Source organism: Sturnus vulgaris, chromosome 26 (genome assembly GCF_052056855.1).
Source record: "Sturnus vulgaris isolate bStuVul1 chromosome 26, bStuVul1.hap1, whole genome shotgun sequence".
Classification (NCBI taxonomy): domain Eukaryota; kingdom Metazoa; phylum Chordata; class Aves; order Passeriformes; family Sturnidae; genus Sturnus; species Sturnus vulgaris.
This window is the reverse complement of record NC_142268.1, coordinates 3,124,670-3,150,522: the sequence shown is the minus strand read 5'-3', so window position 1 is coordinate 3,150,522 and position 25,853 is coordinate 3,124,670. Positions and strand designations below refer to the sequence as shown.

General features: G+C 49.2%; 1 protein-coding gene and 1 long non-coding RNA gene across 2 annotated transcripts; one reads left to right on the top strand and one right to left on the bottom strand.

Moving 5' to 3' along the window:
* Positions 1-1,966: 1,966 nt before the first annotated feature.
* Positions 1,967-16,104, bottom strand: SIN3B (SIN3 transcription regulator family member B). Its single transcript, XM_014883034.2, has 19 exons — positions 15,994-16,104; positions 15,274-15,380; positions 14,348-14,501; positions 13,006-13,269; positions 12,481-12,624; positions 12,159-12,281; positions 11,590-11,679; positions 11,228-11,346; positions 10,379-10,586; positions 9,655-9,771; positions 9,064-9,302; positions 8,377-8,560; positions 7,562-8,156; positions 6,911-7,080; positions 6,196-6,369; positions 5,818-5,910; positions 5,459-5,553; positions 4,837-5,041; positions 1,967-4,472 (listed from the first exon to the last, which is right to left on the bottom strand). The coding sequence occupies exons 1-19, from the start codon at positions 16,096-16,098 to the stop codon at positions 4,242-4,244; spliced, it is 3,417 nt and encodes a 1,138-aa protein (XP_014738520.2). The 5' UTR covers positions 16,099-16,104; the 3' UTR covers positions 1,967-4,241.
* A 210-nt stretch (positions 16,105-16,314) lies between these two features.
* On the top strand, positions 16,315-17,297 carry LOC148221202 (uncharacterized). Its single transcript, XR_015808498.1, has 2 exons — positions 16,315-16,468; positions 17,067-17,297. It is a non-coding gene; the product is annotated as an uncharacterized LOC148221202 (long non-coding RNA).
* Positions 17,298-25,853: the final 8,556 nt, after the last annotated feature.

Sequence of the window (25,853 nt, the reverse complement as noted above, 5' to 3'; positions counted from 1 at the left end):
CCTCTGGGATCCCCTCAATCCCTTCCCTGGATGATCCCATACATTCTCCTCAGCTCATGCTGCTGCAACACTCCTGAGGGTTTTCAGAGGGAGATTTCCCTGGGGGAGGTTTTTCAGAACTGCTCTTCTGCTCACTGGCAGTTTTCACTTCACACCATTAAAGTCCACATGAAGACGTTTTCCAGGAATATCTGAAGTTTATTAACACCCCTACAACTTAGTGTTCTGGAATAGATTTTTGGGGGCCTTTCTCAGCAAGATAGTGATGCTGGGGTGGGGGTACCTGGTCTGACACAGCCATCATCATCATCATCATCATCACCATCATCATCATCATCATTATCATCCTTGTCATTCCTTTTCAGCATCAAAATTCTTCGAATTCATTTTTTAGCACAGGCTAGGAGTTGCTAGACTTTAATTCAATCTTTAAATTGAACCAGTTGGTTCTAGTCCAGACCAACGGCTAAAACATGCAGAAAACCTCAATTTATGTTTGCACACACAGTTCTAGATTCTCTCACTGGTTCACAGCCCCAACTCTCCCAGTGCATCCCTGTGATGTGGAATCATGTTTTAAAAGTCCTGGAATGTTAAATACTGAACTCAGGTACTCCCTTCAGCAACTCTGAGTTTAATTGTGCAAACCATCTATACCTATTCCATCCTGCAAACCTGAAGGATGTGTTTTAGCTGTTTGCTGTTGCCAGAGCTGTCCACTGGCTGACATCTCCAAGTGCTCTCATGTCACATCTGGCTGTCCCTCCCCTCAAGTGCAGGGAACATCCCCTTTGTGAGAGGGCCAAGAGAAGACTTGTGCAAAGTGGGCTGTGTCCTCTGAGACCCCACCACCACCATTTTAATCAAATTATTCCACGCAATCAAGGCACCAGAGGATTGTTATTGGGAGAAGAACAGTTTGTTTGCCTGTGAGGGAGCAGGGGGCTGCACAGAGAGCAGAGCTGCCTTTTGTTATGGCAACGGAAGTGTTGGGGATGATGTCAAGGAAACTCCTATCAGCTCTGGGTCACATCACTACGGCTTAATTTGCAAAATCCACTCATTCATTTGTCGTGCAGAGCTCACAGGGAACACAGTTAAACATGTTATTACCCAGGAATTTGGGGAGGCTGAGGGAAAGGCGGGTGGAGGGTTATTTGCATGGTTGCAGTTGTGCTGTGTTAACCTGTAGCAGATGTGCTGGTGGGGCTGGGAGCTGGAATGAGCCCGTTCTCCTGAGCCCTGGCTGTGTTCAGGGTGGGATTCCTGCGGCCAGGCCTGGGCTGTGCCTCACTCACCTCTGCCAAAGGTGCTGCCAGGAAGGACCCAGGCTGCGAGAAGTCCCTGCCTGGCAGTGACACAATTCCAGAGCTGCAAGGGACCCACAAGGATCAAATCCAGCCCCTGTCCCTGCACAGACCCCCCAACAATCCCACCCTGAGCATCCCTGAGAGCGCTGTCCAAACGCTCCTGGAGCTCTGGCAGCCTTGGGGCCGGGACCATTCCCTGGGGAGCCTGGGCAGTGCCCAGCACCCTCGGGGGGAAGAACCTTGCCCTGAGCTCCATGCCAAGCCCTGGCACAGCTCCAGCCCTGCCCAGGTTTGCTTTTGAGACCTCTCTGGTGGAGCAACTGTGCCACCCCCTGGCCTCCCTGCTCCAGCCACGGCCTCAGCTCCAGGAGAGATTTTGGCAGCTCCCACGTGAGCGCAGCCCCAGCTCCTGTGTGGGATCTCTGCTTGCAGGAAATGGATTTCCCTTTTCAGTCAGGCTGCTGCTCACACCCCCACACAGCACTTGCTGACACACTCCTGCATCAGCACATCCTGCAGCCTGTGCAGGAACTTCAACCTTTCCATTGCATTTTTCTACCATTTAAAACCCAGTTTCAGGTCAAAGACAACCAATTCTGGGGGTTGTCACAAAATCTAAATTAGTTGAAAAGAAACGTAAAACAGTGAGAGCTGCAGACTTTTAAAATCAATATTTTATTTTACTTGAATGTGCAAATAAATATAAAAAAAACTACATTCAAGGAGCTGGCAAAGCAATTACAAGCCCAAAAGCAAAGATCCTTCAAACAAATGGAAGAACAAACTCTTGACTCAAGGTCGTGCAGATACACAGCTGAAACCCTCAGACATGAACAAGCCCCTCTCAGCCCTGCCTGATGTTCCCTTCACATCCCTTGCTACTCTCAGCTTCGAGACAATAGCACTGTAAAGGGCAAAAGTCTTGCTTAATCAGTTCAGATTATAAATTAAGGTTTACAAAATAAGGATGCTTAAAAATACCTGAAGTACACTTAGAATGGGTTGATGGAACAGGACGGTGCCCAGGGGTGTTGCCCACCTTGGTACACCTGGAATCAAATGCATTTTAAGCCACAAGTTGCCACCTATTTTCTAGTAAACAGTTTTCTGTATCATAAAACCATAAAGTTTGGCACAATTGTCATCTCCACTGGGAGACAGCAGAGAGGTGAGCAGGACTGAGGTGTGTTTTGGTGAGCTGGCTGGAAGGGAAAGGGGGGACACTGTGCTTTGCACTGGACTTGTCCCCCTGCTGCCCCCAGCCCTTGCAGAGCCCCGTGGTCTCTTATCACTGCAATGAGGGAAGGGGAAGAACCTTCAGATCACTTCAGGAACCAAAGTGGAGCAGAGACCCAGCCGAGGAGAACACGGGTTCCTGATGAAAAGTCTCTGCTGGCAGTGGTTGTGCAAGTGGCCACGAATGCCAGAGAGTGGCCTCCCTCCTTCCCTCCCACAGATTATTTTGCAAAAAAGACAAAGACTCGGGACAGTTTTCTATTAAACGTACCCCAAAGGCCAATTTTTCTACTGTCAAGTGAGACAATTGCGAAACCAAATGTCGTACAGTGGAAATAACCCAGGACAAATCCTACAGGCTGCTCCTTAGGTCTGGCAGAAATCATAACCTAAAAATCAAAGCCACAGAAAGTTTTGGGGTGGGGGGATTATTGCCCCAAAAGCCAGGGAAAAGTTGGAAGCAAAGCTGAAAGGAGGCTGGGTATGCTTCAAAATGTTATGTTTGTAATACACTCCACGGACAGCGTGCTTGTCCTTGGCCCCTGAAAAACAGGAGTGAAGTCACAGTGGGGCTGCAGGACAGACACGAGTGAATTTCCTTGATTTCTCACTAGATTAAGTCAGATGTAGTGTTCTGCACAGATCAGGGCAGGCTGTGTTAGGTTTCATGACAAAAAAAAGCTTCCATAGCAGTACAGACGCTTCGGTGGAAAAGCTCATCTAGGATGGTTGTGGCTGGATCTCACTCTGCTCCTCGCAGATTTCCGTGTGTCCCTGCAAACCCAGCGCCTGTGCTGACCCCGCAGAAACGGGAGAGTCCGTGGGCCGGAGCTCAGCTGCCAGCTGTGCTCCAGCTGTGCTCCGGGAGCTCCATCTGCCGATGTCACCGATGTGGTGCAGCCCCGCGGAGCGCCGGGGGCCGGGCATGCACAGGGAAACGCCCAGCTCCGGAGCTGCCCACCAGCATGCAAAACACAAACCCAAAAACCAGGCCACACCTCGCAATGGACGTTCCTCCCCATGGATGTTCTGGAAGGCAGAGTCTGCAGCAGGTCCTCAGCTCCCAAAGCAGGATCTCAGCCACAGCTCAGGGTTCTTCCCCTCACTTCATGCTCCAGAACACTTGGTTGATGAGGCAGCATCAGAGCCTTGAGTGCTGGCCATCCCCACGTCAGTTTTGGCATTTTTCTCACCAGAGCACCAGGAACAAGAGCCATCTGTTGCCTTGTTGGTTCACAGGGATAACAAAGCCCCCCTGGCACTCCCAGGGTAGTGAAGAGTTCTGCAGGCTCCAAGACAGCACAAAGTCAGGAATATTGGGAATATTAAACCCTTGGAAGTGGAAGCAGCTGCCAGCATCTGCTCAAACACCAGCCCAGCTCCACCTCTCCAACAAAGCCACTAGTGGTAGCTCACCCCCTCACTGAGCTGGTCAGCAGTGGCCTAAAGCCAGGGAACTACTGAAAAGTGTGTGGCAATGCCAAGAGCCCCCTTCCCACAAAAGCTTTTGAAAGTCTTTTCATGATGGCTGGAGGATTACACTGCAAGGAGACAAGTCTATGCCATATGGAAAATACATGATAATCCAAAGTAAAATGCTGTTTGGATAAATATCATTAATACATACATTGCATTCCCACCACTATTCTCATAGTAAATGTGCTTCACCAGCAAAGCTCTGCCTTGTCTGGGTGCTCAGGGTGAAGCAGGACGGCGGCTGTACTGGACTCTGTATCTGTTCACTGGCACCCCATGGACGTTCACTGTCTCACAGGTGGTTTTGCAGGGCACCATCTCCTCGTCCTCATCCCCCATCAGCCAGTCTTGAACCACATCCACGGCCTCCATGGACACGTTCTCCTCCAGCCACCGGTTGTGCCACTCCTCAAACTGCTGGTGGTGCTTCAGCAGCACCACGGGCTGGACCTGGGAGCAGGGCAGTAAAGATCACTGAGAGGTTCCTGGGGGAAAAGCCAAAGCCCTCAGCTCTACCTGAGGTGTGCAATGCTTTGGGAGGAACACAAACGGAAACAGGAAACCGCAGACCTGCATTTAACCATCCCTATTTCCTAATGTTTGCCACTCCCAGTTAAAATTTGCATGTAAAGAAAAGGCTGCTAAGCTAATCCAAAGTACAGAGCATTTACCAGCTCTCCTCCACGTTACCCAACACAGAGTAACAACTTTTGGGTGCAGCTTGCAGGAATTCAGCCACAAGAATTATTGGTACTCGTGTTTTGGCTCCCACCCCAACCTCTGCTCCTGCCCAGGCTGCAAAAGGGAGATGTACCTGCTTGGCTCTGCAGAGAGCTCCCCTCCTGTACATGTAATCCTCAGAGTTCATGATGAACATCATCTTGTGTGTGTTGAGCTTGAAGCGGCAGTCCACGTTGCAGGCGCTCTCCACGCCGATCAGCCGCTTCCAGGAGCTCTTGACCTCGCTGCGCAGGGCCCTCACCTGCTTGCACTGCCACTTGCGAAACTTCTTCAGGTTCCTGCAGCAAAACAAGGATGACAAAGCACGTGTCACACCTGGTGAACTGCTCCCCTCAGCTCACAGGGCTCACGGCACAAGTATGGAACTTGTATTTGCATGTTTTGTTTTTCAGGCTCTCTCTGGGATCTTCCTCCATATCCTGACAAATATTTAGGGAAATGGGAACAAAGTAGACCCAGAATCCCATCCAGAATCCATCCTGTTCCATTCCAAACACAGTTCCATGAACAAACCTCAGTGCAGTGGTCATAAATTTCTCTTTCAGCACTCCCATGCAGCTCATTGGCCTGGAGCACTCCTCAAAGGTGAGTGCATTTCCCCAGGGCTGGCACATCACCCAAAGCCACTGGCACACGGGCAGGGAGGAGGCAGCAGCAGCTGCTGCAGGTGTGGCTCAGGGCAGGGAGCAGCTCACCTTTGCAGAAAGACCGGTTTCAGGAGGAAGCCATCGTTCTGGTTGTTGGGAGCTCCTTCCACCCCTACGTACTGCTCCATGTAGTTTGCCAGGTGCTACACAAGAGAGACCAGTTCCAGTGAGATTTCACTGCATCAGGACAAACAGCACTGCAAAGAACCTGTTTATTCCGAGGCTGATTTATGTTGAAACTCTTTTGCTAATGCACCATTTCTGTCCATGGTCACAACCCCCTACGTCATCTGCCCAGCTCCCAGGCAAAACTTGTCCTCCTGGCAAAGCCTCACAGTTTGGAACAAGAAAGCAAGGAAAGCATTCTTAGAATCTGCTTTGTGGTACATAGATCACTGTGGTATTACCTGGACCTCCACAGGATCTTCTGTCTGGGTTTCTTCTGTATCCAGCAGCTCAATGGTCATGATCACCTGTCCTTTCCTCTGGAGAAACATGACCTGTAATAAAGTTACAGAAAATATTTGCCACAAGGGTTCACAATAAAAAGCTGCATATTCACGAGTCATTTGGACAATAGAAGCTAGAAGAGAAGTAGCAGGGCTTCTCAGTGAGGCACAATGTCCCCTCACTGTCTGTGCTCTGATTTTGGTACCTTCTCTCCATATTGCTCACTCTCTCACCTTGGAGCTTCCAAACCCACTTCTCCTAGGTGAAGTGCCACCTGGGAGATCTTCTGAAGTTTTTCAGTGATTTTGTGGAGTTCCCTGGCAGCAAGGTCTTACCTTGAAGCAGTTCTCATCTGCCATGCACCGTTCAGCCTTCCACTGGTAGCTGGTCTCCTTTGCTGCCCGGACACAGCGGGATGACAAATTCCCCCCAGCAGCTCCTCGCTTCCTCTCGTTCAGGTACAGCTCAACCACCTTCAAGCAGATGTCATCGCTCACTAGATGGTGAAGCTTCCATTAAAAAAGGGGGAATTCAGTCAGCAAGCTTGGGCCAAGAGTTAACTCCAGTGTGTCACGAAAGGAGTGTAAAACTCAGCATAGCATCATACTCAGCTGAAGCAGCAAACTCCAGAGACTTCCCACATTTCACTCTCTCATGACTTTACAATAAAAGGAACAGAGGAAAGTGAGGGGTTGATGTGCCTTAACTAGAAAACCACAGCTGGAAGACAGATTTGAGTAAGAAGGACCTGACATTTTTTGTTTTGCCTTAGATGTATTTTGAGCATAGCAAAATTTTGAAAAGACTGGAACTCATAAAATGTTGGGAAAGGCCAGAAAGAGTAAATCCCCTAAGGTGGTGCCTGTAATGGAAGCTGAATTCTCTCACTAAATTTCTGCTGGGGTGTTCCCCTGTCAGATATCACTTTTCTCTGGATTTGCTCCGAGCTCAGTGCCCCATTGCTCTGCAGGCACTGGGAGAAGCCTGGCTGTGTGTGAGGGGTGATGTGCAGCCCCAGCCCAGCCCAGCCCAGCCCAGCCCAGGCCTCACCTGGCGCACGATGTTCTGCACCAGCTTGTCCATGGTGAAGCCGATGTAGGCGTGGATGGTGAACATCTCCCTCAGGGTGTCCTCGTACTGTGTGGGGTCGATGTTCCCGTCCAGCAGGCTCCTCACCATGTCCAGGAAGGCTGGGTAATATTCCTCCAGCTCCACCTCACCTGGCCAGGGGAAAGGGAATTCATTTCACACACACAATAGGCAGGGTGAAGTCAAGCAGTGCAAGAGGCAGCACAGCTCAAGAACCACAACATCCAGTGTAGAGAGTGACATTACAGACAGGCAGCTCCCTGCCAGGTGCCCTGACAGGCTGGGACAGTTTCCACCTCCAGGACTGCCCTGGGCAGTAACTATTTCTTTGTGGGGCTGTTTACATTGTAAATCAAAGTAACGGATTCCTATAGTGAGGCACCTGAGAACACCTGAGCACAGTGGGCTGGCAGGATGTCTCTGTGACACAGAGCTTGTGACACACTGACTGCCCTGCTGAAGGAGCTGTCCCCACAACTCACCAGTACAGCAGAGGACTGCACCTCCACACCCTTCACAGAACTGCCTGCTGGCCACAGTGACTCAGAAATGCACAATGGAGCACTGGCACCCAGGGCATTAAGAGTGAACTAAGCCCTGCATTATTCTTACTTGGTTGTTTCAGTCTTAGCTCCATGGCTGGATCATTGGTTTTTTCTTTCCTCCCTTCACAGAGGAGCTTCTCTCTCTCTTTCTCAGTCCGATATTCCAGAAGCTGCTTCTGGGCCTGGCGATAAATCTTGAGGAGCCTGGAGCACAGAGTCTGGTGAAGGCGCAGGAAGAAATACCAATTATTGTTGACAAAGAAGAGGCTGTAAACATCATCCAGGGTGTTGTGGGGCTCAGCAGCTGTAACATCACAGAAGGTTGCTTTGGTCTCCAAAGGACTGCTTGGAGGCCCAGGCACGTGTTTTTTCCGCAGCTCAGGAGTATCCAGGTTCTGCCCCTGGTGGTTTTCTCTGTCCTCATCTGTTGATTCCTCAGAAATGTTGTGTTCAGGTGGCTGAGAGAAGAACAGCTCAGGTATGAAGTGATGCACAATCTGCCTGATGGTTGCCTGATCTTCCTTTTGGATGGTGGGCTGCCTTTTCACATAATAGCTGATAAGAGATGCTGCATCTTCCAAAATCTGCTTGTCTTCATAGATGAAAATAAGATGAGGCTCATTGGTGGATGAACTCCTCCCCTCTGAATGCTGCTCCTGATGCTGTAATGGAGAAACAACAGATACACATAAAGATCCTTCCAATCCATGCTCAAGAGCCATTCCTGCCAGGAGGAATCAGCCAATACTACCAATGTGCTTGGGACAGGTGGTTTTGACCCCATTTCCAACCACTTCCACATGGTCCCAGGTGCTATGGACACATCTGGGTCACACCACTAAGGGAGGGAGTGGAAGAGGGGTCATTCCCTGTCACACCCACCTCATCATAGACACTCTCAATTTCATTCAGCAAGCTCTTGGAACGCAGAGCTTTGGTGTCATTCTGCTTGAAGTTGACAGCCTGGTGGTCCAGGGATTTCAAATAGGCCTTCTCATACTGCTCCCTCCAAATCTTGTTGAAGCCCTGCTGAGCCTCCCTCCATTCTTCCTCTTTTGCTTTCAATCTGCATAAATGAGCAGTCTGCATGAGTTCAGAGAGACAGGCACAGAAAAACACCCAAAAGATTTTACAGTAGCCAACTGTGGTGCAGCAACAAGTTTCCAGTGGAAAACTGGAATTGATTCCTGGAAGCAATAAATAAATTTGAGAAAGGACCACCAGTGCTTTCTCAAATTATGATGAGTTGAAACAACACCTACAGAATCACAAAACCATTTAGGTTGGAAAAGCCCTCTGAGATCATCAAGTCCAACCTTTGACCAATCACTGCCTTGTCAGACCAGAGCACCGAGTGCCATGTCCAGCTGGCTTTTGAACACTTCCAGGGATGGGGACTCCACCACCTCCCTGGGCACCTCTTCCAATGTTTAACAATCCCTTCTGTAAAGAAATTCCCCCTGATGTCCAACCAGAATTCCTAGCAGCACAGCCTCTCGTTTTGCTGCTTAAAAATGTTTTAAAAATCCTTTTCCAGCTTCTTAAAGAGCACAGCACAACGAGAATTACCTCTTAAGAACCACAGGGACAGCAGTGACCGGGTTTTTCTTCAGACTCTCGATGATCTCTGGTGCTTTGTCACCGTAGATGCGATAGATGGCGCGGCGCTGGATCACCTCGGAGGTTCCTCCCAAACAATCATCCAGGCGAAACTTCTCCTGGTCCTCCTGGCTCAGGCGGGACAGCTTTTTCTGCACACTCTCCAGCACACGGATTGTGGCTAAATTGGTCTCCAGGACAACATCCAGCTGTTGAGAGTTCCCAGAAAACAGTGTCAGAACAGGCAGAGCAGGAACACAGAGAGCAGCAGCACCCCAGGTTTGTGGAAGGTGTTCCAGCCCCATGGGGTGGAGCCAGGAAGCAGCAGGAAGGTTTTTACTGGAAAATCGACCTCTGCCAGTTCTCCCAAAGGTCACATGCAATTTAGAACTGGACTCATGCCTAGGAAGAACTATTAGACTCCAAGCACAACACACCAAACTCCATCCCAAACCAACAAACACCAACAGAACTTCCAGGAACTGGCCACTAATTAATTCAGCAGAATGCAGAGGTTTTGCTTTCGGAGGGAGCAGGAAGGGAGCTCAGCAGCACAGGTACCTCAAAGCGCTCGTCCTCACAGCGGTGCAGCTGCTCCTCATATGGAGTCTTCTTGGAGCTGACAAAAGTGGAGTCTTCAGACCAGGATGGAAATGAAACCCAGGTATCATTTAACACCTGCAACAGAGCAGAGACAGGACATTGAGCAGGGCCTTGTGAGCCCAGAGCTGTTCTCATGGGGCTTTCTCTCTTGTCTTTTTGCATAGTTCTTCCCTGAGGTTCTATAGGACATTCCAGACCTAATTCCCAGAGCACTCCCCAGATTTGAGGTCTGTGTGGAACTGCCAGGGCCCTGCTCAGAACACTCAAAAGCACCTTCACTATCACCTCACAGAGATCACTCTGCAGTGATCAGCAGCTGTAAATAAGGGAGACAGAGGTCCCCACAACAGTGGCAATAGTTCCTCAGGCACTGCCTCACAGGGCTCTTCGAGAGAAAAATTGTTCCCAAAGGCCATACTGGCCCACAGCTAGAAAATTAATTCCAGGATATTTAATATTCTTTTCTGTCTATAGGAACACATTTGTGTCTGCAAACAGACTCAAAAGGTATTAGGGAGGTGATTTAAGAGAGGTTTAGATAAAATTAGTGAAATGTGAGTATTATCTCAATAAATTGAATTAGCACTGAAAAGTGAACTCCACATGCAGCAGCTGTGGCACGGGCCACCACACTCCAATTTTTATGTGTGTTCAGGGATTGAACAGCCTGATCCCAGAGTACCTCCTTGCAAATGGCAGTTCTCCCACTGCACTTGGGCTGCTGGTAGGTTTTTGGGAGAGCCCTGTAACTGGATCCGATGCGTTTGCAGGAGGCGTAATCGATTTCCCGGCTCATTCCATCCCCGGAGCGGTCGCTCAGTGGAGAAGCAAAGGAAAGTTCTTTCACCCCAAGGAAGGACTTGAATTGTGCAAAGAGTTCTGGGAATTTCCTTCAAAAACACAAGTATTTTGTTATTTCTCTGTGACAGTTTTAGGGTGGTTAATGCATGTCATAAAAGGGAGGCAGAAATATCTAAACAAATTCAGCACTGCAGGGAGAAATCTTTCACCTACATCTCCCCTCTGTTATCATTCTCTCTGAATTGCTTTAGGGTTTGTTTGGTATTTTTTACTAAAGGTAGGAAAATGATTTCCCTTCACCACACAAACACTCCCCTGAAGTGCCTGAGGAGAAACTGATCCTTGCCATTTGACTCTCCCTCTTCTGCTGTAAGCCAAACAGCTCAGGAGGCCCACAGCAGAGCTGGAGCTATTTATCCTTCTCACAACCCTGTTCTCAGATTTCATGTTTGTACCTTTATTACATTTTGAGATATTAAACAGAGAGTGTGAACAGACAGAGGAAAATATCTTCTTCACAATACTCATTAAAAGCTGTGTAGATAAATTTAAAGGTTCAGATTTTATTACTCCTCATTTTGGATTAAACTTCAATTTCTTGCATTCTACCCAGGAGATACTTCTAAATTAAATTCAAAACTTCTGTAACAAAGCTGACAATGTGCCAAAAAAAATAACAGAGAAGAACCTACAAAATACCACAGGGTAGAGAGGTAAGTCAGTAACTTACCCTAAAAAGGGTGTAACAAGCTGGAGCAACTCAGAGCCAGAGACCAACTCCTGGTTGAAGAGAGCAATGCAACGGAGAAAATTTTCATAGACCTCCTGACTCTTGAGCACCCTGCGCACCTGCAGCAGTTTGGAGACATGATCACAGCACCTGAATGCCACTTGTATTTAGAAAATGATTCATTATCAGTCTATTCATCTTCCAAACCCACCTATTTTAATTTTTGTTGATCTTTACCACTTGAAAAGTCAGGGAATGTCTCAAGTGCTGACACACAAATTGTACAGAAAACTAATCAATTAGCAACCACATAAAAGGTTGAAGATATGTCCAGAGAATGTGAGAAAAGGACAAATACTGACCTTGTCAAAGAAGGAAAACTCTTGCAGTGTCCCATATTTCCCCACTGTTGCCACTGACAGATCTTTGGTACCTCGCAGCTTCATTTTCTTCTGTTAAAAGAACAAGCAGTTACATTTAAAATGTTGTGACTCAAATGCCATCAAATTCCACTCTGTTGACACAGAACAGCTCCCTGCAAAGGCTGAGGCCCTGTATTTCCCCAGCAATGATCTGGCATTGCTGTGTCACGTCCTCACAGCAATCTCTGTCAAATGTCTCCCAGCTAAGAAGAAAAAACAACAACAAAAAAGGAGAATCACTTGAGATTCTGCATAGAAGCAATAAACTGTCCCCTTCCAGGGCCAATACTTCATACAGAATGTTGTGATATTTAGTATCAAACATATTACCACACACATTTAAGCATGCATTAAAAATTCCCTTTTCCTACAGCAATTAAAATAATTCAACATTTTGTTTCTCATACACCTACGTACATCAAAGACACTACTCATTACACCTCTGTCTCAGCAATTACTAAGCACAAGTAATATGAGGTTATTCTAAGTTTTTACTTGCTGAAATATACCTTTGCTGGGCCAGAAACAGGGCGCAGCAGCAGCGGCCTGGATCTCTTCTTGCTGTGCTCCAGATTCTTCTCATGCTCAGTTTTCTGGACACTGTTCACTTCACATGGTCCATTTCCTGTGAACTGAAGTAAATAAATAATGATTTCAACAGTCTCCTCTCAAATAAAGAAACCTAACAGGACACAGAGCATGTGGTTAAGTCACCTGTTCTGAGAAAATCCAAACAATGAAGAGGAGCAATGTTCATTACTGGCTGTATGATTTTCCATATTCTACATGCAGGCAGAGCATTCAATATCCTGCCCTGCTCTCAGCACATACCAAAGACCTTTTTGCCTCTGGGAGGAACTGTCCAAACTCTGAGAGCAGATCCTCCTGTCCCCGGAACAGATTGGCCACTTCAGTGAACACTTCCTCCTCTGACATGCCCCGGAAGGGTCGGCCCTTGGTGTTCAGCTGCTCTTTCTGAAAAGATACACACAGATGTTCAAAAAAGTCAAAAAATACCTCACTCTGCCAGAAAACTCACCCTGAGTCAAAAAAACGAATGCCACAGAACTTGAAAGGACTCTGAGTCAGCCCCAGGGCCTCCTTTCACACATGGGATCACAAAAGCAACTGAAGGTGAGTAAAGACAGGTCTGGCTACAACCTCTTTACACCCTGCAAAGTTCCACAATTTTCACACTTTTTGTCATTTCCTGTGCATATCTATGAGACAGCTGTTGGATAAAGACAAGTCCTTGGGAACTCGAAGTCTGTTTGACAGGCAGAGATTAAATTTGACAACCACAACTCCAACAGCTCCAGTGCCAACCCACCGCCTCTTCCACAGAAGACTTTTTACCTGGTAAGTGTGAAGGATTTCTAGAAAAGATCTGTAAATCTCTGGATGGTCAAGGAAACGTGTTTTGATCTTATTCACATAACTGATGGCATTATTGAACTCCACAGAATCAGATTCCAAGGGAATTTGGGATTTATCTTCTTTGTAGGGAAGCTGCTGCCGAAACTCCTCGGAGCAGTCGCTGTGGTTGTGGGAGTTCTCCTGGGAGTAGTGCAAGACCAGCCCACTGCCAGGGAGAGCACTGGGAACGGGCTCTGGGGGCACCTGGGGGCACAGGACACACGAGATGAGTTGGAAAAGGATCAGGGACCAGCTCAACAACAACCCAGCAGCAGTGCTGGCAAGGTCTCCAGCTAAAAAAATATTGCTATGTGAAGAAGGAAGAAAAAGTATTTCAGTCACCAATCAATTTCCATACCTGGTTTATTAACTCCATCAGTTAAAATAAATCCCAAAGTTCTCTCTGGTGCTGGAACCATCTTGTGGCTGTCACAGCATTACTGGCCTCACCAGAGAGGCTGCATCAAACACCTCCCACTGCAGGTTCTGCTAGCACTGGTTATTGCAGAGGAACTGCCAGTTTTAAGGGGCATTTTAAACATAAGGCCCTGACAGGTGTTAATTCCTAAGCAACAGAGAGATCTGAGGGAGCTGAGATTTAAAAGGTAGTTCCTGCTGCTAACTGGATTTAAACCACAAATTTATCAGCAGAATTCAGTTTATGGCTCTATTTCAGCTCCACAAACCACACAATAACAACAAAAAACAAGCAAGGGCAGCATCCATCTGTATCCCAGCAAGTGTGTTTCACATCAGCAGTACCCGATGGGGATCCCATGATCTTAAAGAACTTTCCCAATGTAAACAATGATTTCACAATTTTTTTGCCTGTTGCCTAAACAAGTTTCCTGGTTTCTCAGTGGAAGACTGGAATTCTTCCAGGATCACCCCTTGAAATTTGCCACTGCCCAGAACCCATATTGGGAACTCCTTTAACAATGTCAGGCCAATTACAATTTCAGTTTCCAAACATGACTGAAATATTTGGTGTTGAAGTGGTGTTTCCATGAAGAATCATCATTCCTGTGTAAGTCAAACTAGTCTGAGAATAAATCAGGGGTTGGAACTAGGTGATCTTTAAGGTCCCTACCAATCCAAAGCCCTCAATGATTCTTTGAATAAACATTTAAATTTATATTACACCCATTATCATGGGCTTTGAAAACCATCTAAAAACATCAGCAATGTGCCCTACACATAAATCTCCACAGCCTAAACAGTGCACACGTGTCCAGGGACACATGGAACAGTTCATTTAGAGAATAAGAACTCTGTGACCTACCTGACTATTCAAAGGTGACTGTATACTTAACTTCCCATTCTTTGGAATTTCTATCCTGTAGCCCAGAGGAAGAAATGCATTGAATCCTACAATCAGGTCGGGATGCTCATGGAAAAGCTGAGAAACACGTCGGATGACTCCAGGTGTGTCAATGCTAAAATTGAGAGGGGTTTGTTACTTTTATCCAAATCAGAAACACAAGTTAAGGCCAGAAAACATCAGAGAAATGTGAATTATCTGGTAACTTAGGGATGCAATCCTTTAAAAAAAAAAAAATAGCCCAATTAGAAGGAATGACCAGTGCAGCCTCGCCCTGGGAATGTTATCCATGGAGAGGAGAGATGAGTGTGCAGGTTGGCACCACCTCCAGGGCTGGCAGGTCACAGGTTCTGCTCAGGCTGCTTCACTTATTTCCAAGATCTGCGTTTCAGAGTGGAAAGCAAAAATAGATTTGCCTTCTCCTGTGGATTTCACCTCTGGAAAATTATGGGATGGGCAGAAGTGCTCCAACTTCACATGACTGCACCACTGCGGGACAGGGCAGTGAATGTGCACTGGGGTAATGATGGGGTGAAGGCTGGGGGCTCTGCACAGGCAGAGAGACCCCACCAAGGCCGGGATCTGAGGGAACAGCTGGAGCTGTGCCAGGGCTTGGCATGGAGCTCAGGGAAAGGTTCTTCCCCCCGAGGGTGCTGGGCACTGCCCAGGCTCCCCAGGGAATGGTCCCGGCCCCAAGGCTGCCAGAGCTCCAGGAGCGTTTGGACAGCGCTCTCAGGGATGCTCAGGGTGGGATTGTTGGGGGGTCTGTGCAGGGACAGGGGCTGCACTCATCATCCCTGAGGGATCCAGCTCAGGATATTCTGGGATTCTGTAAAGGCTGAGGAGCTCCCCGGAGCACCCAGGGGTGCAGGACACCTGAGCTTTACCTCTGGCTCTTGAACTCCTTCATGATCTCCAGGAAGCCGTTGTAGGTGGCAGGGTCGCTGCCAAAGCGGATCTTGACCTGGTCCAGGTAGGAAAGCGCATCCTCCACCTGTGGGGGAGAACACGGTGAGGCCCAGGCAGGGGGAACAGGCCCTGGAGCCCCCCACGGCCCCACAACTGCAGAGGGTGGGAACCGGCCCCGGGGGAGCCCCGCAGCACCGGGGAAAGGCACTCGGTACCGGCTGAGGGGGCCGGAGGAGAGCAGGCCCCGGCGGGCTTCCCGTGCTGAGGGGTGTCAAGGCACGGAGGGGGGCACGGTACCGGGGGGTCGGGAACAGGTCCCTGGGGAGGATGACCGCGGTACCAGAGAAGAACAGCAGGGCCGGGGAGAGAAAGGGGCACGGCCTAGGGGAGGGGGGAACAGTCCCGGGGAGCCCTCACGGTACCGGGGGAACAGGACGCGGCCCCAGGGGACCCCACGGAACCAGCGGAGGAGGGCGGGGAAGCCCCCGGCGCGAGGGGGACAAACCCTCGGGACACCCCCCGATACCAGCGGGTGAGGAACAAGCCCCGGGGAGCGAGTTCGGCACCGCGGCCGGGACAGAGCAGGTTACGGCGGGGGCGGGCGGAGCCATCCCGGGGGGGCGAGGAGCGGCCCTTCGCAGGGGAGGGGAGGGTGGGGAATGGGCGATCGCGGCCGCCGGGGCGGCCCCGGCACTCACATGCACCGGCAGCTTCTCATGCGGCGCGGCCCGGCCGCCGCCGCCGCCCCAGCGCGGGGCGCTGCCCCCGCCGGCCCCGCGGCCGCCGCCGCCCCCCGCCGCCATGTTGGAATCGGGCGGGCGAGCGCGGCCCCGGCGGCGCGCGCGGCCGCTGCGTCAGCGCGCACAGCCAGAGCCACGCCCCCTCCGCAAGCCCCGCCCCATCAGCGGTTTCATCCTCTGATTGGCCACGCCCCTATAGGCCGCGCCTACAGCACCGCCCACCCCACGTGGTCACGCCCATGTCCAATCAAACCACGCCCCCTGTCCCTGACAGGCCACGCCCCCTGACGCCACTTCCGGCCGTCGGAGCGCCATGGCGGGAGCGGCGCCTGAGGGGCTGAGCTGGAAGAGCCCAGGGGCGCTGCGGGATCCCAGGGAGTCTGGAGGAGACGGGGGCTGAGAGCTGGAACTGCCGGGGCTGAGGGAGCCGGGGGTGTTGGAGGGGTTCAGGCGGGGCTGGGGAAGCTCGGGAGGGTTGGTGAGGCCTGAGGGGAGCTTGAGGAACGAGGGCTGGGGGAGCCCGGGGGATGTGGAGGAGCCGGGGTTGGAAGAGCCATGGGGGGTTTGGGGCAGCCCAGGGGAGCCTTTACTGGTGTGTGCTGAGCTCAGGGATTGCTCTGGGGGAGCAGGATAAATGTGGGATTAAATATGGCACTTTCCCCAGAGAAGCAGCAGGCAATTTGAACTCAGTAAAACCCAGTTACACGAAGAGTAAGGAGGAGAGGGGGGAAGAATAAGCCATGCTGCTTGTTTTTCCTTAAAGCATTACCGATGATTTGTATAATAGAAAGCTGCAGAAGCCTTTCTTGCTTTGCCTTTAAACTTGCTGCTGGTATTTGTGCCCAGAGTATTTTTCTCTCTGTTGTGCTGGAATATTCCAGCTGTTTGCAGATTCCAGGCAGGATGCTCACACTGCCTCTGGATTTGGTCTTCATCCCCTGTTCTGATACTTGCACAAACTGCTGCCTTGTGACCCATTTCCCTTCTGACAACATGAAGGATTAAATTCATACAGATCTTTTCTTTCACAGTTACTTGCTGCTTTCAACATCTCTGACTGATGGATTGATTCAGTGACCCAGCATACAAATATTTATCATCTTGGGAGAAGCAGACACTGCAAAGGCCTTGCAGCAGAAATGTGGGCTGAAAATGGATGGTTGGCATTAGGTTGTTGTGCTGGTAAATACAGAGTGAAGTTGAGATGCTTTAGAGTTTTCAGTGTTTATTTGGTGCTTAAGAATAAAGATAATAAATAAAGATTTTTACAGGAGTGATGCTGGAAGGGCAGTGGGAGCCAAATAGAGCTCCTGGGTTATGAGGCACTCTGAGCTGTGCAGGAAGGAGCCTGGAAGGACAGAGTGAAGCCTGTGGATTGAAGTGGCTCAGATATACCCTTGGTGTGTTGTCAGGTGAAAGAAAATCAGCATTGATCCAACCTCCTGCACCTTTTTCCTTTTTTCTTCTGGATTCTCCTGAGCTGGCCCAATTTCTGTTTTCTATTATTATTATCTTGAGAAGTCTCATCCTCTTCCCTGGTTTGTGCCATGTGGCTCACCCTGGTGACACGAGCAGAACCAGCTGCAGACAAACAGCATGTGTGAGCTTTGTTTGCTGTCAGAGCCCAGTTCCCAGCCCTCAGCACCCACACCTGGGTTGTGAATCCAGCTGTAAAGATGCTCCCAAAGCAGCCCAGGGTGCTGGAAACAGCTCGTGCCTGTCTTTTTGTCAGGGTTTGGGTGTTCTCCTTGGGAATCCTGTGAGCAGGATCCTGCCGGGGCAGTAATTAACCACTGACACTCAGCGCGGTGGTGCCTCAGAATAGCTCAGCTCAAATTGCTGCTGACAGAGCTCCAGGAGACCATGGGCTCCACTGCCTGCCAAGCAGATCTGCCTTCTGTGACCTTCCAAAGGAGCTCTTGGGCCCCAGGGCAGCCCTGAAGGACTGAATCCCTGCTGGCCGTGCTGCAGATCACTCTGTAACCTCCAAGGAAATCAGGGATCTGATGGCGTGGGTGGGCCTGTGGATCTGTAAGGACTAAATCATCCTGTTCTATGGCAAACTGCTTTTCCTGCCTCTTGATTCCTGCCATGTGGCTGGCTGGTTTCTGTGGCTCTGGGGGAAGGATGTTGGTGACATCCTGCCTGGAGTTCAGTGGGAAGATGAGGGCTGTCCCAGAGATCAGCCCTGTGAAAAAGAGCTGGCTTTGCTCAGATATTTCAGCATCCCACTGGGGCAGGTGTGTCCAGTGTGTCACACCCTTCACCTGTGAAACAAGGAAATCAGAGACTGTTCCTACTCTGGATGTCTGCCCTCATGGCTGGCTGCTTTACTTGTGAAATTGCTTATTATTCAGATTTCAAATTTTTACCCATCATTAGCTGTTCCAGACAAAAGCTTTGGACTTTTGAATCTGAAACAGATTTCCCCAAATCTCTTGCTTTAAAGCAGCAGGAAGGAGCAGTTTTCTGTCAAATGATAACAGCCTAATGCCAGAAGGCAAAACCTACCCTGCTGGCAGCACCTGGAGCTGTTCAGCCACAGGCTTCCTTTGCTCCCAGAGATGCCTGATGAGATCCTGCCCAGTTTGGGCTGGCTGTTCACCTCTTGCTTTGGCAGGAGATGCTGCTCCAGATGTGTGTGTGCCATCTGGCTCCTGCCCACAGCTGGGTAGCAAGGCAGCTTCTAGGAGTTCACATTTAAAACGTTTCAAAAATGAAATTGTGTTTCAGGCCTCAGGCAGACACTGACATGAAGCTGAGCCCCCTGAATGGATAAAGTGCTTTCCACTCCAAAAATAAAAGGGGAACAGAAAGACTTGAAGCAGAAAAAACAAGGGTCATCATTTTAGAAGTGTGGCAGTACCAGAAACACAGTCAGGACTGCAAACCCAAGCCCCACACATTGCTGGGGATCAACCCAACCCCTTTCCTGGATGAGGGGCCTGTTCTGTGAGCTGGATTTGTAAGAGTTGCCCTGGTTTGGAGGTTGCCCAGCCTTCCTGCCTCCCTACCTGCACAGCTGCAGCCTGAGAGCCAGGGACAAGGCTGCTGCCAGCAGACATAGCAGCTGTGTGAGCCACTCCATGTTCCCAGTCTGTCTCTGGGAACCTGTGGAATCTCTTTGGATCTGCCAGGTACACTGGCACATAGTCCTCAAAGCCTACAACAATAAAATGTTAGTTACTGATTTGTTGAGCCAAGGAAGTCTCCAATCCCCTTCAATGCCATGTCCTTGTGATTTAATTCCTCTATTTCCTTCAGGAGAAGCCCAAAGGCAAGCTTAGAAACAGTAAAAAATAATCATCTCATCTTCAGTCTCTTTCACTGCTTACATCTCATTCCCCAGGGAAAGGGCTCCTGGTGCTCGGGTATATTCTGCCTCACAGAGAGAATTTCACCCCAGATTTGTTATCCCAAATTTGTCACCCCTTAATCACAAGAGTTAAATAAAACCAGGCCAATGGGAAATTCCACATACTGGCCCCTTTGAAAGGACCCTTGGCATTTGAGGGAGTAGTTGTTGCCAACACTTCCTTAAGGAATGGGAACTACTGGACCTGCAGTGGGACCAGATTGATCTTCTGCCACGAGCAGAGAGCCCCCATCAGAAGAGATCTGCAGAAAAAAGGCAAGAGTGAGACATGAAGCCAGGACAGCTGAGTGAAGGAAAGAGAGATTAGCAGTGAAATTTGGTCTGGCCACTTGCAGAGCTGTAAAGTGCAGCAGGATGGAGTTTGGCTTTTCCATTTGGGAAGTCTGAGGATGCTCTGTTTGGAATGGAGAAGGAAGGTCTGTTGATTACCAGATCTGTTGTCTGGCCCATGAAACCTTTGGATATTACAAGAAATACAAGAAATGTAGTTAAAAGTTGAACAAATAGATGTTTACCATGGATCCCCCACTAAATCCCACTGTCATCCTCCCTTGCCTCTGGATGTTGGTGCTTCTCCCTGCAGCCCTGAGAGCTGAGTTTGGGATCTCAGCCCACTGGTGCTGCTGCTCCACAGACTGAGAGTTCCTCCCTCACACACAGTCACAAGCAGCAGCCTGGGGCTGCAGGAAACATCCACACATCTGTCACCTCTCCAGAAATCTGGAAGATGTGTTCTGCTGTCCCCAGGTGCCCAGCATTGACCTAAGAAAGAGGTGGCAAAGCATTCAGGAATAGCCAGGCCTGAGGTGGCTTTTCTGTCCTCAGCCTTCAAGGTTATGGCTGCAATGCTGTGGTTCTTTCAGCACCTTTAAGCTAAAGGTATCCTTGTACCTGAAGAAAAATTGACAATCCTGTGCCCCTGATCCATATGAAGGTGACGTGAGGATGTTCTTTGGGGTGCATATCTTGTATAATAAACCTGGCTCTGCCAGAAATGAAATTCCAGATGCACAGACTGTGATCCATGGCAGCAGAAACAGCACATGTTCCTTGTTCAAACACTTCCACACACCTCACTTCAGCTACAAAACAGGAGAGGGGCTCACAAAATGAGGGATTCTCAGTGCTTTGGGGATTTAGGAGAATGCTCATGCTGGGAGATGTCTGTATGCCTAAAGCTCCAGGACTGCCAAGCTGCCACAGCTCTTCTCAGGCATGATGCAGCTTTCCAGCCTCAAAAAATGGAGAAGGCTCAGCAGAGTGCCCAGGAAGGACGTGCAGCATCTCAAAAACTTCTGTATTCCAGACAATCATGGAGCTGCCAGCACGAGAAGCTGCCACCAGCAGCTGGAATCTGGACCAAGTGCCATGGCTGTGACACTGGCTGTGACACACAGAGAGGAGGGAGAGACAGAAAAGGGACATTTTGGAGCTTGTTTATGTGCTGTGCTTCCCCAGCTGGATCCCCTGGTCCTGTCTGAACCCCGTGGTCTGTGCCAGGAGCAAGATTAGGTTCCTGCAGACATATCTAGGTCAGTGTGTGCTGTTGTTGTCCTGACGACAAAATGACCCAGTTTCCCCTCATTTGTGGAAGCAGTTGCCAATGGGGCCGGGGCACGGCCCAGCACAAAGGCACAGGACCTTCCTCCTGCCTTTGTCTCCAAGCTGGATTCCTACAGAAACGGGATTTTCTCCTTTTTGCTCTGTTTATTGTGTTTCTTGCATCTAATTCATAACAGATGGATAATCAGAGATATTGTTGGGCTGTCTCTGCCCCAGGAATGATCCCACCTTTGAGGATAAGTAGGATCCCACCCAGCCATGTGGGGGTTGTGTGTAGGGCTGCACCTGGAGAAATCCACACAGTGGGATCAGCACGGGGTGGGACCTGCACAGCTCAGGCACCGCTGGCACAGCTGCCCCATGAGCTCCAGGTAGGAAGGCACCAAGGCAAGAAGCCTGGCCAACCCTTCTGTGTGGGTTTGTCCTCACCCCTGAGAGGGCAGAGACAGAAAAACCTTCTAGAGCATGGCTCTGGAGAGCCATGAGAGTAGCCACAGCTGTATTTCTGTGAGGTTCTGTGTGAAATGAGCTCAGCTGGCCTGATCTGGTGATACAGGGATGGCTCTGGTGTAGAAGCTGGGAAATGCCATGGTGTGGGTTTTTCCCTGAGGAAGGAGGGGGTATTCCAAGGAGAAGACAGGAGCAGCACTCTGTGCCCTGTCCTCCAGTTTGCTTTAAAGCTACAAGGGAATCCAGATGGATGACAGTGCATGAATCTTTTTACGAATCCCAGAACAGATGAATTAGTCACTGGTTTTAATTCCTCTTAAAAGTGCTTCTACTTGGGAAGGAAAAATCCAGTTCTTTCCCAAGGCAAACCCTTGTGTCCCACTGTTGTTACCTTCAGGGCTGTGTGTACAGGGGGCTGCAGGTTCAGCTCTCATGGCAAAGTCATCAGCAACTCTCCATTCCAGAGGCAGTTATTTTACAGCACATCCAGTTCATATTCCCTGCAGGGACAAATGTTATTAGAGGAGAGAACATCAGCCCTGAGATTGCACCATTATTCTGAAAAAAATGAGGTAAGAAAATGCTGGTTTTGGGGAAGGAAGGGATGGAAGGATGATAAGAATTGCAGGGGAACTAGGAGTGCTTTGCTGGGGATGTGGAGGGCTCCCATTGTCACAGTTCCTTCTGTAACATTTTAAACACTCTGTAGTTTGAGGTTTTTATAAATTTAGTAGATTATAAAATATGCTTTCTTCCTGATGTTTGGAGTATCTAGATAATTTCTTCCAGCTGCTAAAGGAGTGTAGTGATAATTCTGGGATTAGTTTGTAGGGTTAGCTTCTTTTTCTTCTCCAAGCTTCCTTCTCACAGCTCAGTAGAAAGGATGTGATCCTTCCCTGTGGCAGTAGGCACAAAGCAAAGCACACCTCTGTACTCCCCTTCTTCCCCAGCACATCCCTTTCTAGCTCCTCAATTCCTCCAGCACGAAGAAAATGAAGTGGCAATTCACTGAACTTCCTCATGTTTGGGACAGTGTCAGAGACCCAGAGTGGCTGAGGGAGCTGGGAGCAGCCAGAGCAGAGGCTTTGAGGTGTGCTGTGGGGTTTGATCTGTTTGTTTTCACAACCTCAGTGCCAGACACCCAGTCCTGTACAGAGACAGCATTTCCAGGGCTTCCATTGTTTTCCTGGTATCAGGAAATGTTTTTCCTGACTAAATTTCTCCTGCTGCAATCTAAGGCAGGCTGCCTTTCTGCAAAGGAATAATAAATTACTTCCTCCCTTGCTGCAGTAGCATTTTACATGTGTGAGGAGTGAATGACAGAGTCTGTAAAACTTCTTTAGATCTCCTTGGTTGTGCATACTGGCTAAAGATTATAAATATAAGTATATTTGATCATTGGAAGCACTGAATAGAGTTAGTTACTATTATTTCCATTGTTTTTTGATTTCAGACCCTGTCCAGCAGCCTGGAGAACACAGAGCTCTGGTCCAGAGTTTACAGCTATGGAAATACCTGGTGACATTCCTTACCTTTCTGTCAGCACTCAAGGTCCTGCTAATGTGTGCCAACAGAAGAGATTTCTTCATTTCCCAGCTCCAGGTGCCTCGTAGAAACCTGCCAGGGGAAAATGCCTGGTTTTGTCTTGTTTTGATAATGATCCTGCACCACTTCAACAAATTGCCTGGGAAGAAGTTCCATGTCTGACAGCCCATTTCTGCAAGGAGAGTGGGATATAAGTAAATAAATCATTTATCCCCTCCTTGCTGTTTCCACCAACACCCACAGAGGGAGGGTGAGGGGGTTCCTGGCTGTCCTGAACAGTCACCAAACATCCTGTAGCTCATGTGCCCACATGGCAGTGCCAGCTGAGAGCTCACACCCTGGATAAGCCATGGAGATCATTTCCTTCTCCAGGTAATCCCAGAACATCTCCTTGAGGGCTCTGGGTTAGATAGGCTGCCAGGCACGAGGGGAATGTTACCCTCACTAAATATATGTAAGAACACATCCACAGGCTTAAAGCACGCAGAGCTCTGGCTGTGTGCAGACACATTGCCTATGAGCAGCAGGAAATGCAGGCTGTTCCAGCAGATCCAGCAGCACTCACAGTGAGGGAGCAGCACAGCCAAGCCCAGGAGGATGGGGCTGAGGGGCTGCTCCAGTCCCACCCAGACAGGGCACGGTGTCCTGGGCTGTGCCAGGGTCCTGGGTTACAGTGTCAAGGTGTGCACAAAAGTCTGGATTCTATCCCAGCTGTTAATCCAGCTGTTGCAGTGTTCTTTATCTTTTCCAAACCCATCCTCCCTCCAGGAGAGATCTCCTCTTAATGGCCATGCAGTCCCAGGGCAGGGCTGATAAAATTCCCTCATCCCATTGGGAGATGCTCCAGCCACGGGGAGGAGCCAAACATTTCCTACCCAGATAAAAATTGAGATTTGGAACACCAAGGCAGCCCTTACCCACTGGATTCCAGAGGACAAAAGCTCCCAGACCTTTCTACAGGATCACTGCTTCAACCAGAGACTCCATCTGGACTGCCACCACCACCCCAACCAGCAGGGTGTCAGCTTGGATTCTGACTCTGGCAGTGATTTTCTTTTGTACTATTGCATGTATTTTATCTTTTCTTCTATTAAATTGTATTTCTGACTCAGAATCTCTCTCTGGTTTGCTTTCAAACCACTACAGCCACAATCACAGCTCTGCAGAGCAGCTGCCAGGTGCTCATTTCTGGCCTCCTGGAAGCCCAGCTGGAAGAGCAGGGCTTGTCCCCCTGAGGGCAGCTCTGATGGAAATGGCCCCTTTGAGCTGGGCTTATCTGCTCTCTGTCTGATGCCAAGGGCAGCTCCAGCATCTCCTCACCTTCCTCACAGGACAAGGGTCCGACTTCAGAGTGTGCCCAGCCCCAGGCACAGCGTGCTGGGGGCTGTTCAGAGTGTCAGGCTCTGCTGTGGAAGTGGAAATGATGATGTGGAGGCAGTGGAATCCGTGAGCCCCAGCACCAGGCAGCAAACTCTCCACAGAGCCCAGCAGTGTCTGTGTGCCACTGTGGGACACTGACTGTTAGTGGTTATCTTTTTTTTCCTCTGCTTTCAGTCAGAGTAGGGATGGAAGCACAAGAGACTGAATTTCATGTTCAGGGTCCGTTGTTTATGAATTCTTATCTATAGGACAGCGAGTGCTACAGCATTTCCAGCTAACAAGCTAAAAGTGAAAAACTGGAGCTGCATTTCACTCTTACAAGGTCTTTTAAGGCTTAACTATCCAATTAAAAACTAATATTTATATTATTTATACTTTTGACCTAATGACCAAACACTTATGACCCACAGTACAATACTCTTTATCCAACAAAAAAATGTTACCTAAAACCAAGAAGAAGAAGAACAAGCAGGAAGAACAAGTTAACACCCCAGAACTTCTATTTTGTCCCATACATATCACTGTACTTTAAAACTCCAAATTCTAAACCTTTGGGAAAGCACAGAAAGTTCAGAACTCCCAGGCTTCAGGGTTCCAGCAACTGAGGAGGATCTTGCTGAGGACCAGGACTAAATCACTGCAAGCCTGGTTGGTCTGGAGTGGAGGTGGTGGCAAATGAAATGCTGAACAGATTTGTGACATGTCCCTCAGCAGGCTGTGAAGGGCAGGGCTGAGCTGGGATGTCCCCAGTAATAATCACATCACTGTCTTGCCCTACAGCAGTTTGCACCTGCCCAGATAATTTGCACATTCCACAGCCTGGTGGCCCACAAAGGATGAGGGTTGTGTGGGGTTTATTGTTGTCCTGCCCAATACTGGAAAATGTTACCCAATAAATTGTGTGTCCCACGGGAAAACCTGCAGCTCCTCAGGAGCAGAGCTGTGTGCTGGCCCTGGCTCCTCACTGCTCTGTCCCCAGCGTCGAAGATTCCCTAAAAACCTGTGATTTGTGACAGCAGTGAACTGCTCACCAAGTTATTCCAGGTATTTATTACTGTCCTTGTGCTGAGGGTTGCAGGAGTGTTTGCTGCAGGACACGGTTTGTACTGCGAGGTGCTGGGGACAAGGGCTTGTAATTCTTGCTTTGAGGTTTCTGAGGACTTGTTCTGCTCCCCTGTCTGAACCAGCCCCTTTTCCCAGCAGCTCACAGCTTATCCTTTGTCTAGTTTGCTCTTGGAATCCTCAGGTGTCCACAGTGGTTGCCCAGAAGATTTTGCAGCAGGTGGACAAGGGCCAGTGCTCATGCACTGCTGCAGCTGTTGGGAATAACTTTCCGGATTAATTTTTAATTAGTTGTTTTAATTAATTGTAAGCAGTGCCCACTTTTAGCTTTTTTTCTTAGTAAAGTTTCTTCATAGGCTCTTCTTTGTTACTTTGATTACAAAATCACCAAAATCCCAAATTGCTAAAACTAACACTGACAGCTTCAATAAACAGAGACAAA